The sequence below is a fragment of the Tamandua tetradactyla genome, chromosome 19 (assembly GCF_023851605.1).
Source record: "Tamandua tetradactyla isolate mTamTet1 chromosome 19, mTamTet1.pri, whole genome shotgun sequence".
NCBI classification, from domain to species: domain Eukaryota; kingdom Metazoa; phylum Chordata; class Mammalia; order Pilosa; family Myrmecophagidae; genus Tamandua; species Tamandua tetradactyla.
Window position 1 is genome coordinate 40,737,041 of NC_135345.1, and position 17,107 is coordinate 40,754,147.

Sequence of the window (17,107 nt, forward strand, 5' to 3'; positions counted from 1 at the left end):
AGGCATCATATGTAATGCCCAAAGTCCACAGTCTAACAACACTCTCGATTTTAGCTAATTTCATTATTCCCAAGGAAAGATAACCAATAAATATATAAATGTTCTTAACAGTATTATTCATAGTAGCCAAAAGCTGAAAACAACCCCAGTAACCATCAACTGGTGAATGGATAGACAAAATTTGGTATGACCATATAATGAAATATTATTCAGCAATAATAAGGAATGAAGTATGATACATGCTTTGACATGCATGACCCTGGTAAACATGCCAAGTAAAAGAAGCAAGGTACAGGAGACTCCATGTTATATGATTAAATTTTATTAAATGTCCAGATAAGATGAATATGTAACAGATGAGTGCTTGCCTGGAATAAGGAATGGGAATGGGGGTTAACAGGCATGAGGGATCTAATTAGGGTGGAGAAAATATGCTAAATCTGATTATGGTGATGATTGAACAACCTGGTAAATTTACTAAAAATTATACCAAATGATCAAAAGAATTATATGATATTTAAAATATACCTTGATAAAATTGTAAAAAATATATATTATTAAAGACAAGCCCAGCAGTGTATGACAAAGGATAGCTCTATGACCAGGAAGGACTTTTTCTAGGGATATGAGAATGGTTGTTTATCAGGATATTATTGTATAAAGGAAATCGTTGCCTTTGATCATATCAGTAGGGTGATTAAAGGATATCTGGAAAAATTTAGCAACCATTATTAACTTTAAACTCTAAAGTAAAATAGGAAGAGAATGAAACTACCTAAATATAATAAAGTTGGGTAAAATCTTACAGCAGCTGTTATCCTAAATTTTAAAACACTAAAATATTATCCATTAAAATCAGAAACAGGGATACTCTGTATCACCATAATTAATTAACAGTTGCAGTAATAAAATAAAATGAAATAGTTGGCATACACATTAGAAAAAAAGATGTAAAACTATCCGCATTTTTTGATGATTATGATTGTATGCATGAGAGCTAAGCTTAACAAGAGTGTGGTAAAGCAGTATGATATAATACAAATATGTAAGAATCAGTAATTTTCTCTCCTCTAGCTAAAAAAATACATAAATGGAAATTTTAAAATCCATTTATAATAGTAGTAAAAATAATAAAATATGTAGGAATATATTTAATAAAAGAAAGGCATAATTCTATATGAACAAAACTATACAATAAATGCAAAGGTTTCTTGAACAGAAAGACTTAATATCATAAAATATCAATTCTCCCCAAATTAGTAAGTATATTTAATGCAGTTTCTTATAATATCTGAACAGGATTAGGATGATGACAAGGAATTGGATAAATTTAGTTAAATTTATATGGAAAATAGAAGACCCATAATAGCCAAGAAAACAATGAAAAAGAACAATGAGGGTAGATTTACCATATTATACAATGCTGGACATTATAATTAAATATGGTATCAGAATAGAAGGAAATTGAATATGATATCAGAATAAAGAATCCAAAAATAGTCCTTTATACTCTGAGATCTATTGAGAGTGTAATATCTGACCAAGGTTCAATTCAGTTGAAGAGGGAGGATTATTTAATAAATGGTGTTAGTACAGAACTTGACTATCTATCTGGAAAACAACTAAAATGTTCCTCCATTCATATTCTATATAAAAATTAATTTTATATGGAACAATGGCTTGCCTGAATGAAGGAAATATAGCAATAAAATCTTGTAAAATAATCTAGGGGTCTATATCTATAAGTTGGAACAAAAGAGACTTTCCAACCAGGACTAGAAAAGAAAGACATATGTGAATCCTAAAAATGAAACCTATATGGCAGAATTATTATGAAACAACATTCAATGGACAAAGGATGTATGTAGAAAATATAGTAGAAAGACAAAGCATTAGTATATGTGTGTGTTGTGTGTGTATTACGAAAAACTCTCACAAATTGTCATTCAAAGCATAAACAACTTAATAGGGCAAAAAGGGGAAAGACAGAACAATTACAGATGGTTAAAAATATGGAAAAAAAATGCTTATATTCACTCATCAGGAAAATTCACATTAAAGAAACAATGTGATATCATGTGCCAAAATATAAAAAACTCTAACATTTAACCCTGGCAAGAATGTTGTGCTTTCATACATGACTGGTAGGAACATCAGTTGTTACAGCATCTTTGGAAAGCTATGTGGCAACATGTATTTTTAATAAAAAGTGTTTATACTCTTTGACCCTCCAGGTGTCAGTTCAGTTCCTGAAATTCTATATCATAGAGGTAAATCAGTACATAGAGACATATGTGGAAGACTTATTTGTAGTAGCAAAAAAGAAAAAAAATATGTGTGTGTGTGTGTGTGTGTGTGTGTGTGTGTATGTATAAATGTTTGTATGTGTTGGGGATTGAATAATGTCCCCCACAAAAAGCATGTTCAGGTCCCATCTTCTGGCCCTGTGGGGGTGAACCCATTTGTAATTAGGCTCTTTGAAACATCTTTGAAGATGTTTTTAGTTAAATTGTGCCCAAACTGAATGAGGGTGGTGAGTCTTAATCCAATATGGCTGAGATCCTTAAAGCAAAGGAAATTGGTCATGGAAAGAGAAGCCTTGAGGAGCAGCCAGAAGCTGAAAGTCAACAGAACCTGGAAGAGAAAGGAGAAGATGCCTCCATGTGCTTCGCCATGTGACAGAAAAGCCAAGGAACCTCAAATATTGCCAGCCAGCCAGAAGATGCCAACCCCAGGAGGATGCAAACCTGCTAGCCTCTGAAACCATGGGCCAATACATTCCTGTTGTGAAGCCAGCCCATTGTATTTGTTTAGCAGCCAGGAAACTAAAACAATATGTATATACTGGAAACAAAACAAGTAGGTATAATAAGGAAATGACTGGAAAAAAAGTATGTCTACACTATGGAATACTCTTCAGTTACTAAATAGAATAAATCAGAACTACACATTTCCTAGAAGACTTGGAAGAATTTCTATGAGGTATTGTTGAGAAAATATGGCAAGATGCAGCAAAGTATTTAATAAAACAAATAATTCCTGCAAGAAAAAAATAACTATTACATATGTGTGTAAATATGTGTGTGTGTATGTGAAAATTATGTCAGTATAGGATTATATGTGTGGAGAAAATATGAAAGGATGTACAGCAGTTGTTTACAAAGTGGGGAGCAGGGGAGTGGTGGAGAACCAAACACAAAAAGAAGAACTTTTATGTTTTAAATGGCAGAGTGGGACCATATTTATGCATGTATATAAAAGCAAAATAAGTAAATAAATATTTAAAGGATGCAGTGAAGTACACAAATTTTTTTTTTTAAGAGTAGTCACCATTTAGAGTTCTTTTTGCCCTTTAAGAATTTGGTAGGTTTGTTTTTATTGTTGTTTGAGCACTATTTAGAGAGGTCAGGTAAATACAGTCTAATTAGTCAACTGCCACTTATTACTATTTTCCCTTATTAAATTTTTTTCTAATTAAAGAAGTAGGATGCTTTATTTTAGAGAATATGAAAAGTAGAGGAAGATAGTGAAAATGATTATTATAACTCTAGTATTCCCAGAGATTTACACTATTATGATTTTAGAATATCATTCTCCTCAATTTTTTGTTTTTCAATGGAATTTAAAGTATTAATCTTATAGATGTTGAATATTTTAGTTAAAAATAGGTGTTTATACTTGAATATTTTAAAAGTATATATTATCTGTGAAGTATATAGTTTATTCTTTTAATCTCTTTCCTTACCCATTCAGTATATGTATTCACTATTCTTTTCTAGTTCCTGGCAGACATGGAAAATAATGCACTTTTTCGGGATGATATAGAATGTCAGAAACTCATTATGGAAGCAATGAAGTACCACTTACTACCAGAAAGACGGCCTATGTTACAAAGTCCTCGAACAAAACCTAGGAAATCAACTGTTGGTACATTATTTGCAGTTGGAGGAATGGATTCCACAAAAGGTATTAAATGAGCTTTCATATGAGGGAACAGAAAAGAATATTAACAAGTAATGTGTATAGCCAAAAAGCTCTTTGAAGAAATGGCTGGTTCTAGGATTGGGGCAAGGAAAGTTCAAAATAAGCCTAAAAATGATGCAGTGCTCAAAGAATGATGGAGACAGTTCAGAAGGAGATGGATGGGAGGCAGCATGTCTGGGCTACTGCTATCAAAATCTGGGGACAATCTGATCATCAAAATAATGATAGTAAAAGATTATAACCCATTGACTCAGTAAGTTTCCATGAGTCCACACTGATACAAATGAAGGAAAAGCTCTTCCTTACACTAAAATGCCAACTAATAAATGTAGAAGGAAAAATGGGGTTAGAAAAATCACAATTTGTCAACCATCATCATCATATTGATTCAGGCAAGAATCATCAATGGTTGCTAAGACTAGTGGGTGAAAGTTTGAGGAAAACAGGATATTTATTCTCAAAGTATCTCTGTACAACATGCCTATTAGTCACAAAGAGTAAAGTAGTCTCTTTACAGAGGAGAAACCTGCCCCATAGCACCTTAACCAAATGGTCAAAGTTAGCATTGCCAATAATGAGACTAACCAGAACATGTGACTGATAGGCCTCACTGAAAACTCAGCAGCGCATCTGTGGTATATTCTTGCCCAAAATATATAGCCTGAATTTAACCATGAGGTAAAAAACAAATCCAAGCTGAGGGACATTCTACAAAATAACTTGTCTGAATGTTACCATCAAAAAGTCATGCCATGAAATATCAAAAAATTATTTCAGGTTAAATGAGTGTAAAGAGATACCACAACTGTTATGCATGATCTTAGATTTTCTTTTGCTATAAGGACATAAATGGGACATTTGACAAAATCCAAATAAGGTCAGTAGATTAGATAACATTGTATCAATGTTAATTACCAGATTTTGATCATTGCATTGTGGTTTTATAAGAGAAGTTCTTGTTATGAGGAATATGTACAGAAATATTTAGAGTTATAGGGATATTATGTCTGCAATTTACTCTTAAACAGTTCAGGAAAAATATGTATACATACATACCTAACTAAATACATAGCAAATATAACAAAATATAGTAAAAGGTAAACATCTGGGGAAGCTGGGTCAAAGATATTTGGGAGTTCTTTGTACCATTCTTGCAACAGTCATTATTAATATTAAAATGATAACAATTGACACCACATATAGTGCATACTCTGTGCTGGGTATTGTGCTAGGAACTTTTTATATATTATCAGTTAGGATACATTGATCTCCCCTTCTGCTGAATTCCTAGTACCAGTAGTCTACCATCCCCTGACAATAACTCTCTGACTTCAGGCTACTTCTCTGACCTCAGGTCCTACTTCTACCCTTCCTCCTTCAGCCCCATTAATCTCTTTGTTGTTCATCTAGCATGCCATACATTATTCCGCATTAGGGACGTTATTGCACTAGCTGTTCTTGCTCACTGGACTGCTCTCCCTCCTGATACTGAAATGCCTAGCAGAAATTATTCATTAAGATCTCCTCTTAAATGTCAGTTTACCAAAGAGGGTTTCCATGACCATTCATTAGCAAGCTCTTTCCCACCACTTTCTGTCCCCTTCCTCTGCTTTATGTTTCTTCAAAACACCTGATACATTTGTTTGTGGTCTGTCAACCTCTTCTCTCAAGAAAGCTCCAGGAAAGCAAGAACTTTGTTTTGTTCCTGGATATATTCCAAGAGCATAGAACAGTGCCTGGTACAAGATGGGATCCATAAGTATTTGTTAAATGAATATAGTCTGTACTTAGTCATCTCTTGAATACTTGTATGACTAAAGCCACAAGGTTTTCACAGTCACACAGTCACATTGTAAAAGCTATATAGTTACTCAGTCATCTTTAAGAATCAAGGCTACTGGAATACAGTTCAAAAGTTTCACATACTTCCCTCTAGCCACTCCAATATACCACAAACTAGAAAGGTATATCTGTGTAATGCATAAGAATAACCTCTAGGATAATCTCTTGACTCTGAAATCTCTCAGCCACTGAAACTTTATTTTGTCTCATTTCTTTCTTCCCCCTTTTGGTCAAATAGGCTTTTCTCAATCCCATGATGCCAGGTCCTGGCTTATTCCAGGATTCTGCACCACAATGCCAGGGAGTTTATACCCCTGGGAATCATGTCCCACGTAGAGTGGAGGGCAGTGAGTTCACCTGCCAAGTTGACTTAGAGAGAGAGCCCACATCTGAGCAACAAAAGAGGTTCTCTGGGAGTGACTCTTGGGCATAATTATAAGTAGGCTTAGCTTCTCCTTTGCAGAAATAAGTTTCAGTCTTTGGGGGGCAATCCTCAATATTGAGGCTCAGCCTATTGAATTTGTTGTCCCCACTGCTTGCAAGAATATCAGGAATTCCCCAGATGGTGAAGTTTAATAATTCCTCCTTTCTCCCTAGTCCCCCAAGTGGATTTTGCAAATGCTTTTTGTTCTCTGCCCAAATGACTCTGGGATATAACAGGGCATCACAATAACCTGTACAAACCAACAAGATCTCACTCCCTATTCAAGATTCCATGTAATTATGGTGTTCAAATGAAATGATCATACAATTAAATTAGATAATGCACTACTCAAAGTATAAATTTTGCACCAAATAAGCATCTCTCTCTCTCTCTTTTTTTTTTTATCTCACACAGAAGTTGAAGTTTTCAAATATGGACCATATCATTCTTTACCCTGTATTCTAATTTACCTGAGTCCTATCCAGATCAGCTTCATTCATATCTCTTGTCAAAGTCTGATCACTTTTTCAACTTTTTTAACAGTTGTTGTATGGGATAATGCTGACTTTCGTAGCTTCAGTGCTCTAACTCAGAGTCTCAAGTGTCACGTAAATACCCAAAGTTTCAGGGAACGACCAGGATATACAAAATGGCCCATTATTTCAGAATTTAGAAATAACAGTTACAACTCGTGACTATATGTGACTGCTGTAAGAGCTTACAATCCCAGATCCTTTACAATAGGCCCCAACCTGATAACCCATGCTCTCAATTCAGTTCTCTGAGTTTATATATAATCATGATATATATATATTATATATGCATGATAATGTTTCTCTTTTTGTTTCTGCCATTTCACTCAACATACTATGCTTAAAGTTCATTCACCTAGTTCCACGCCTCACAATTTCATTCCTTCTTGTAACCACTCAGTAGTCTGTTGTATGTAACTACCACAGTTCCTCCTTCCATTCCTCAGTCATTATACCCTTAAGACACCAACATCCATTACAAATCTCGAACACTGCTGCCATAAACACCAGTGTGCAAATGTCCATTTGTGTCCCTACACTCAGTTCCTCCAGGTATATACCTAGGAATGGGGTTGCAGGATCTTATGACAACTCTACCCCTAGCCTCCTTTGGAACCACCACACTGCCCTCCAGAGGGACTGCACTTGTCAGCTTCCCTTCCAACAGTGAATAGGTACATCTCTTTCTCCACATTTTCTCTAGCACTTGTTTCTCTCTATTCATTTTTAAACAGTTCTATTAACACATCATACAATCTAACCTAAGTAAATACCATGCCTTCACCATCATAATCTATATGAAGATATTTCCTTTTCTTCAGCAAAGAATCCATACCTCTACCCCATATCCCCAACTTGTTGACAATTAGTTTTGGCATAATGCCTTTGTTACATTTAATGGAAGCATATTACAGTGTTACTGTTGGCTATAGACCCTAGTTTGCTTTGATTGTGCTTTTTCCTGTATACTGTTCATTTTCAACACCTTGCAATGTTGACATTCATTTGTTCTCCCTCGTGCAAAAATGTTTTATATTTATACATTTAATCACCATCATTGTCCATTCTAGGCATTCTAAATTAGACCGTCTCAGTCTTTATCCTCTATCTTTCCTTCTGGTTTCATACCTGCCCCCAGCCCTTCTCCCTCAACCATACTCACATTCAGCTTCATTCAGTGTATTTATATTATTATGGTACCATCATATAGTATTATGCTATCCATTTCTGAATTTTTACAATCAGTCCTTTTGTACATTCTGTATTCCTTCAGCACTAAATGTCCAATCTCTACCCTCTTTCTATCTCCTGATAATTTGTGTTCTTAACTTTAACTCTCAAAGTTCACTCATTAATGTTCATATTAGTGAGATCATACAGTATTTGTCCTTTAGTTTCTGGCTAATTTCATTCAACATAATGTCCTCAAGGTTTATCCATGTTGTTACGTACTTCATGACTTTGTTCTTACAGCTGCCTAATATTCCATTGTATATATATATATATATATATATATATATACCACAGCGTGTTTAGCCACTCATCCCTTATGGACATTTGGGCTGTTTCCATCTCTTGGAAATCGTAAATAATGCTGCTATAAACATTGGTGTGCAAATATCCATTTGTGTCCTTCCCTTCAGTTCCTCTGAATTATACCTAGTAATGGTATTGCTGGATCATATGGCAATTCTTCCTGAGGAACTACCAAACTGCCTTCCTGAATAGTTGCACCATTTTACATTCCCATCAACTGCAGATAACTGTGGCTCTTTCTCCACATCCTCTCCAGCACTTCTCGTCTTCTGTTTTTTTTGGTAATGGCCATTCCAGTAGGTGTGAGATGATACCTCATTGTAGTTTTGTGTTGTTGTTCTCAACTTGTTTAATGTGTAAAAGGGTAGTAAGAATGGTAGTCAGAATTAAGGTCTGTAGTAGTTAGATTCAGTTGTCAACTTGGCAAGATAAAGGCACCTAGTACAGTTGCTATGGACATGAGCCAGTCGTACATGAACCTTGTCTGATGCTGATTACATCTGCAGTCGGCTAGGAGGCATGCCTGCTGCAATGAATTATGTTTGACTTAATTGGTTGGTGCTTAAATGAGAGAGCGCAATGTAGCACAGCCCAAACAGCTCAGCATACCTCATCTTAGCACTCGCAGCTCAACCCAGACCTTTGGAAATGCAGAAAGGAATCACCCTGGGGAAAGTTGTTGGAACCCAGAGGCCTGGAGAGAAGGCCAGCAGAGATCGTCCTCTGCCTTCCCACATAAGAAAGAACCTCAGTTGAAAGTTAGCTGCCTTTCCTCTGAAGAACTAACGAAATAAATCCCCTTTTATTAAAAGCCAATCCATCTCTGGTGTGTTGCATTCCAGCAGCTAGCAAACTAGAACAAGGTCTTTAATACATTCTTGGAAATTGGCCATCTGGGAACATTATCTTGAATAGCTGAAGAGTAACCTGACTTTTTTTTTTTAACCTAACATTTTCACTCCAAGTTATAGTTGGTTCAAATTGAAGAAATCTAGTTCCATGGGATTATAGTGGCTAGTTTATCATGAGAATTAAATTTCAAGATAAAAAGGCCCTGAACTCATGAGAGGGGTGAAGACTAATGTGACAAGAACAGCTGGAGCTATAGGGAGACAAGGCAACCAATCATAAAATTACTTTACCTTCAAAACAAAGTAATAATACTTTAACATAAGTTAATTATACATTCATTATGGTGCTTTAAATCAGTCAAGCCTAAATAAATTCTTCACACCATTAAAAAGAAACACATTAATAACCTGCTTAAGCACAAAGTGTTTCATTTGTCAGCTTATGGCCTGGGGCAGACACAATAACAGAGCTCTCAAGTCTGGCAAACAATTTAATATAAAAATAAGACTAAATTTAAAACTTCATCAAACTAAGATTCTGATCTAAAAAATTCAGTGAGACACCAAAATAGCTAAAACCAGTGGTTTAAATTTTAGCCTACATCACAATCACCAAGAAGGCTTGTGAGGTCAAGGACTGCTGGGGCCTTTTCCAGAGTTTCTGATGCAGACACCTGGGGTGGAGTGGGGTGGGACCCATGATCTCATTGTGGTTTTGATTTGCATTTCCCTAATATCTGGTGAAATTGAGCGTCTTTTCATGTGCCTTTTAGCTAGTTGTATTTCCTTTTCTGGAAAGTGTCTGTTCATTTCTTTTGCCCGTTTTTAAATTGGATTGTTTGTCTTTTTGTTGTTGAGTTAAACCATCTCTTTATATATTCTAGATATTAAACCTTATCTGATGTGTGGTTTCCAAATACTTCCCCCCATTGTATAAGCTGCCTTTTTACTTTCCTGACAAAGTACTTTGATGCACAAAAGTGCTTAATTTGAGAAGATCCCATTTATCTATATCTTTGTTCCTTGCTCTGCTTTGGGTATAAGATCTGGGAAACCACTTCCTGTTAGAAAATTTATAAGATATTTCCCTATATTTTCATCTAAAGGTTTTATGATCTTAGCTCTAATGTTCAGGTCTTTGACTCATTTTGAGTTAATTGTTATATAGAGTGTGAGAAATGGATCCTCTTTCATTCTTTTGCATATGGATATCCAGTTCTCCAAGCTCCATTTATTGAAGAGGCTACTCTTTCCCTGGTGAGTTGGCTTGACCACCTTATCAAAGATCAATTGTCCATAGATGAGAGGGTCTATATTTGAACACTCTATTTGTGTCCATTGGTCAGTGTATCTATCTTTATGCCAGTACCAAGCTGTTTTGACCACTGTAGCTTCATAATATGCTGAAATCAGGCTGTGTGAGACCTCCCACTTCATTTTTCTTTCTCAAGATATTTTTAGCTATTCAGGGCACTCTGCTCTTCCAAATAAATTTTGGTTATTGGTTTTTTTATTTCTATAAAGTAAGTTGTTGGGATTTTTATTGGTATTGCATTGAATCTTTACATCAATTTGGGTAAAATTGACATCTTAACTATTTATTTAGTCTTCCGATCCATGAACATGGTATGCCTTTCCATTTATTTAGGTCTTCCATGATTTCTTTTAGAATTTCTTGAAATCTATGTATAGATCTTTTGTATCCTTCGTTAAATTTATTCTTAAATATTTTATTCTTTTTTGTTGTTATTATAAGTGGAATTTTTTTTATGGTTTTCTCCTCAGATTGCTCACTATTAATGTATATAAACATGACTGATTTTTGGTTGTTGATCTTGAACACTGCTACTTTGCTGTACTCAGTTATTAGTTCTAATAGCTTTGCTGTAGATTTTGAGGGATTTTCAACATATAGTATGTCATCGGCAAATGGTGAGAGTTTTACTTCTTCCTTTCCAATGTGGACAATTTTTATTTCTATTTCTTGTCTAAATGCTCTGGCTAGAACTTAAAGCACAATGTTGAATAACAGTGGTGACACTGGGCCTCCTTGTCATGTTCCTAATCTTAGAGGGAAAGCTTTCAATCTTTCCCCATTGAGGACAATGTTAGCTGTGGGGTTTTCATATATTCACTTTATCATGTTAAGGAAGTTCCCTTCTATTCCTATCCTTTGAAATGTTTTCATCAAGAAAGGATGTTGAATTTTTTTCAAATGCCGTTTCTGCATCAATTGAGATGATCTTATGGTTTTTCCACTTTGATTTATTGATATGGTGTATTACATTAATTGATTTTCTTGTGTTCAATCAGCGTTGCACACCTGGAATAAATCCCACTTGGTCATGGTGTATATGTGCTGCTAGATTTGATTTGCAAGTATTTTTTTGAGGATTTTTGCATCTATAATCATTAAAGAGATTGGTCTGTAATTTTCTTTTCTTGTAGTATCTTTGTCTGGCTTTGGTATCAGGGTCATGTTAGCTTCATGGAATTAATTAGGTAGCTTTCCTTCCTTTTCAATTTTTTTTGAAGAATTAGAGCAGTATTGTTTACTAATATTTCTTGAATGCTTAGTAGAATTCACCTGTGAAGCCATCTAGTCCTGGATTTTTCTGTTTGGGAGCTTCTTGATGACTGATTCAGTCTCTTTACTTGTGATTGGTTTATTGAGGTCATCTATTTCTTCTCTAGTCAGTATTGGTTGTTCATGCCTTTCTAGGTAGTTGCCCGTTTCATCTTCATTGTCCAATTTATTAACATGTAGTTGCTCATAGTATCCTCTCATTAGTTCCTTTGTTTTTGCAGGGTCAGTAGTTCTGTCCCCTCTTCCATTTCTGATTTTATTTATTTGCATCTTCTCTCTCTGTCTCTTTTCTTTTCTTTTCTTTTCTTTTTTTTTTTGCCGCCTAGCTAAGGGTCCATTGATTTTATTGATATTCTCCAGCTTCTGGTTTTGTTGATTTTCTCTGTTGTTTTCATGTTCTCAATTTCATTTATTTCTGCTCTAGTCTTTGCAATTTCTTTACTTTTGTTTGCTTTGGGGTTTGCTGTTCTTTCTCTTGTTCTTCCAAGTAAACAATTAATTCCTTGATTTTTGCTCTTTCTACTTTTTAGTATAGGCATTAAGGCAATAAATTACAATCTCAGCACTGCCTTTGCTACATCCCATAAATTTTGGTATATTGTGTTTTTGTTTTCATTTGCCTTGAAATATTCACTAATTTTTCTTGTAATTTCTTCCTTGACCCACTGGTTGTCTGAGTGTATTGTTTAGCCTGAATCTTCATGCCTGCTGCCTATTTTTGATTTTCAACCTCATTCCATTATGATCTGATAAAATGTTTTATATAATTTCAGTCTTTTAAAATTTATTGAGATTCACTTTATAACCCAGCATATGATCTGTCTTTGAGAATGATCCATGAGCACTTGAGAAAAGTGTTTATCCTGCTCTTGTGGGGTGTAATGTTCTATTCTGTTAATTCTAGTTCATTTGTGATATTCAAAATCTGTTTCCTTAGTGATCCTCTGTCTTGATGTCGTATCCATTGATAAGCATGGGGAATTATATCTCCATCTATTATGGTAGAGATGTCTACTTCTCCCTTCAGTGTTGTATTTGCCTGATATATTTTGGAGCACTCTGGCTCAGTGCATCAATATTTTGATTGTTATGTCTTCTTGTTGAATTATTCTTTTGATATCTAATTTGTCTGATATTAGTATAGCTACCCCTGCTCTTTTCTGGTTGTAGTTTCTATGAAATATCTTTTTCCAAACTTTCCCTTTCAACCTATTTTTGTCCTTGAGTCTAAAGTGAGTCTCCTTTAGACAGCATATAGATGAGTCCTGTTTTTTTCCAAGCTATGTTTTTTTCATTGGGAATATAATCCGTTACATTTAGTGTTATTACTATAAAGGCAGTTGTTCTAGTTTGCTAGCTGCTGGAATGCAACACACCAGAGATAGATTGGCTTTTAATAAAAGGGGATTTATTTCGTTAGTTCTTCAGAAGAAAGGCAGCTTACTTTCAACTGAGGTTCTTTCTTACGTGGGAAGGCAGAGGACGATCTCTGCTGGCCTTCTCTCCAGGCCTCTGGGTTCCAACAACTTTCCCAGGGTGATTTCTTTCTGCATTTCCAAAGGCCTGGACTGAGCTCAAGTGCTGAGATGAGGTATGCTGAGCTGCTTGGGCTGTGCTACATTGCACTCTCTCATTTAAGCACCAGCCAATTAAGTCAAACATCATTGATTGCAGTAGGCATGCCTCCTAGCCAACTGCAGATGTCATCAGCAACAGATGAGGTTCACATACAACTGGCTCCTGTCCACAGCAATGGTACTAGGTTCCTTCACCTGGCCAAGTTGATGACTGAATCTAACTACCACAGCAGTCCTTCTCCCATTTTGTCTTTTAGATTTTATATGCCATATTTAATATTTTTTTCTGTTTTTACCTTTATTGATGGTCTTCATTTCTACACTCTTCTCCAGACTCTTCTCCTGTCTTTTCCTCTCTGCCTGTAGTGTTCCCTTTAGTATTTCTTATAAAGCTGGTCTCTTAGTCACAAATTCTCTCAATATTTGTTTGTCTGAAAATATTTTAAGCTCCCCTTGTTTTTGAAGAACAGTTTTGTTGGGTATAGAATTCTTTTGCCAGCTTTTCTCTTTCAGAATCTTAATTATATACTACTGCCTTCTCGCCTCCATGGTTTCTGCTGAGAAATGCTCACATAGTCTTATCAAGCTTCCCTTGTATTTGATGGATTGCTTTTCTCTTGCTGCTTACAAAATTCTCTCTTTGTCTTTGATATTTAACTATCTGATTAGTAAATGTCTTGGAGTAGGTCTGTTTGGATGTATTCTGTTTGGGGTACACTGTGCTTCTTAGATCTGTAATTTTATGTCTTTCATAAAAGATGAGAAATTTTCAGTGATTCTTTCCTCCATTAGTCTTTCTGCTCCTCTTTTTTTTTCTTCTCTTCTCTTTCTGGAACACCCATAACATGAATATTTGTGTGCTTCATATTGTCATTCAGTTCCCTGAGACCCTGCTCATATTCTTCCATCCTTTCCCTTATATTTTCTTTTGCATGTCAGATTTCATATGTCCTGTCCTCTAGTTCACCAACCCTTTCTTCTGCCTCTTCAAATCTGTTGTTGTAGGTCTTTATTGTTTTCTTCATCTCTTCTGTTGTGCCTTTCTTTCCCATAAGTCCTCACAATTTGTTTTTTTCGAACTTTAGATTTCTTATTTTTGTTTTCCAAGTATCTGCTTTATATCCTCCCTCAGCCTATTGATTTGATTTTTTATGAGATTTTACATGTCTGTTCGAACATCCTGAATTAGATGATACAGAACAGATTAGAGGTACAAGAACTCTGTATCTCATTTGAATTTTTGGTTTGTTCCTTTGACTGGGCCATATCTTTGATTTTCTGAGTATGACTTGTTATTTTTTTGCTGGCATCTAGGCATTTGATTTCCTTAACTAGTTTATGCTGCAGGTTCTTTTCACTCTTTTACTCAGGATTTTCTTGCTGGATGGCTTTGTCCTCTATCTATTCTTTGTCATTCAGTTCAACTCATTCTAGAACTCTAGCACATGTTCTTGTCCTGCCTATATGGAACTTTTTTTGTTTTGAGGCTGGTGTCCTCAGATATTTTTTATCCCAGTCAGATTTTTCCAGATCATATAGGCCCATATCATAGGAGAAGAGAATAGCCAGTATCATGTTTCTCTGAATATGAGACCCATCAGGTTGTCAGACTTTCCTGTGAAGCATCTACACTCTTTTCCTATCCTGCCCAGCATGTGGTGCTTCTCAGACCACAGCTTCCCACTGGCATAAAGTGATACAGTACCTTTAATTTCAGCAGCCTGTTCCAGTCATTGTTGTGGTTGAGACAGGGGTGAGGTAGTAGGTGGACTTTGATTGCTTTTGTATTCCAGCCCCTGCGGCCTGAATTCCCTGAAGAAGGGCCTCCACTTGAGCTGGGCCCTGCCCCTCTTTTCATGGGGAAGATACACCCTTTAAGGAATCACCTGACTAGCTACTTTGTCTCTCAGACATGCCTTAGTTCCCCTCTTGCCTGGGACACTGCTGGAACCTGACAGTGCTTGCGGCTTGCAGTTCTATCTAATGAGCTATTGAGAAGTTTGAAAAAAAAATAGCCTTTTCAGAGCCAGACCCTCGCTCCCTGGGTTTGCCAATCAAGAGCTTGAATTGATAAGTGGCTCTATGTGTCCCCAGGCTCTGTGTACTCCTGGTTCCTTTAGTGCTTACTCCAGGTTTATCTGTGCTCAGGACTTGTTTTCAGTAGTCAGAATTTGTTAGTTTCTCCATTGGAGCTTGGTTGAGCTAAGCCTTTGCTACTAGTAATGTCTATTTCCTTTTCCCGCCAGGAACCAGCCTCCTGTGCTCCTGGGGGTGGGGCGCCAGACTCAGCAGCCTGGGGGACTTACAGTTCTATGGGATCTTAGTCACTCCACCTGATCCAGACTGGTATACGCTGTGTGTCTGGTCACTGATGTCACCCCACCTGTTGTTCCATACAGTTCTTGGCTGTTTACTAGCTGATCTGGAAGATGAACTAAATTCTACACCTCACTATGCCACCATCTTGCCCCAACTCTCCTCAGCCTCTTTTGATATATGATCTTTGCCCTCTTGACCTTTAAATACTGAAGCCTGTTGAAGCTAGGAGAAGAGTAGGAAATAAGGTTAGACCTAGTTAGGGACTTGTCGGAATACAGTAAAAGTATTATTATCAATGCTAAAAAATTATGCTTTTATATGTATAATTTTATAAAATGTTCAATCATGATGAAATTTTTATTTATATAACTTCAGTATATTATTGTTAAGGTGCAACAAGCATTGAAAAGTATGATCTCCGTACAAATATGTGGACTCCTGTAGCAAATATGAATGGGAGGAGGCTACAGTTCGGAGTTGCAGTGTTAGATGACAAACTGTATGTGGTTGGAGGAAGAGATGGACTGAAAACATTGAACACTGTCGAGTGCTACAACCCCAAATCAAAAACTTGGAGTGTGATGCCTCCTATGTCCACACATAGGCATGGCCTTGGTAAGTATGACCAGGAAGATTTTTTCATAATATTATATATTACATTTCCATAGCATTTTACATTCTGAACCAGACAGAAAAAGAACAGTGTGGTAGATGCAGAGTCAGCAGCAATACATCACCTAATATTCCTTCCATGCTCCCTAGTGTCTAAGAAGTAGAAGCAGAGAAAATAATCTCATACATAAATGTGGCAGCAGTCAATACAGGTAAAACAATGAATATTCAAGGATTTTAGCATAGCATGATTTTAGTGTAGCATGATAGTCTGACAAGATACTTTTTTTCATATGTATTCTGTGTTGACAATTAGTATTATCTAATTTAATTGAAATGCTTGTTTAAAAATCTTTTGCATTATTGTTTTTCATCTATTTCCCCTGATTTTTAAAATTTTTTTAAGTACAAAAAAACAAAGAAATGCAAACATTCCTATTTTGATCATTCCGTCTACATATATAGTCAGTAATTCACAATATCATCACATAGTTGCATATTCATCATCATGATCATCTCTCAGAACATCTGCATCAATTCAGAAAAAGAAATAGAAAGACAACAGAAAAAGAAATAAAACGAAAACAGAAAAAAAATATATTATACATACCATACCCCTTACCCCTCCCTCCCATTGATCACTAGCATTTCAAACTAAATTTTTTTTAACTTTTTTAATTAATTAAAAAAAATTAACAAACAAAACATTAAGATATCATTCCATTCTACATATACAATCAGTAATTCTTAATATCATCACATACAAACTAAATTTATTTTAACACTTGTTCCCCCTATTTATTTATTTCTATTCCATATGTTCTACTCGTCTGTTGACAAGG

At 35.7% G+C, this 17,107-nt stretch overlaps 1 protein-coding gene and 1 long non-coding RNA gene across 9 annotated transcripts in view; one reads left to right on the top strand and one right to left on the bottom strand.

Moving 5' to 3' along the window:
- KLHL5 (kelch like family member 5) overlaps positions 1-17,107 on the top strand; it is a 97,275-nt gene that overhangs the window by 53,322 nt on the left and 26,846 nt on the right. For 7 of the 8 annotated variants that reach the window (XM_077136623.1, XM_077136620.1, XM_077136622.1 and 4 more), the window contains 2 exons: positions 3,780-3,966; positions 16,044-16,268. In XM_077136623.1, the coding sequence (XP_076992738.1) occupies positions 3,780-3,966; positions 16,044-16,268 (412 nt within the window). The remainder of the gene's footprint in view (positions 1-3,779; positions 3,967-16,043; positions 16,269-17,107) is intronic. The other variant, XM_077136621.1, reaches the window with a different exon arrangement.
- LOC143663148 (uncharacterized) overlaps positions 1-17,107 on the bottom strand; it is an 85,810-nt gene that overhangs the window by 22,714 nt on the left and 45,989 nt on the right. The gene's annotated exons all lie outside the window — the stretch shown is intronic.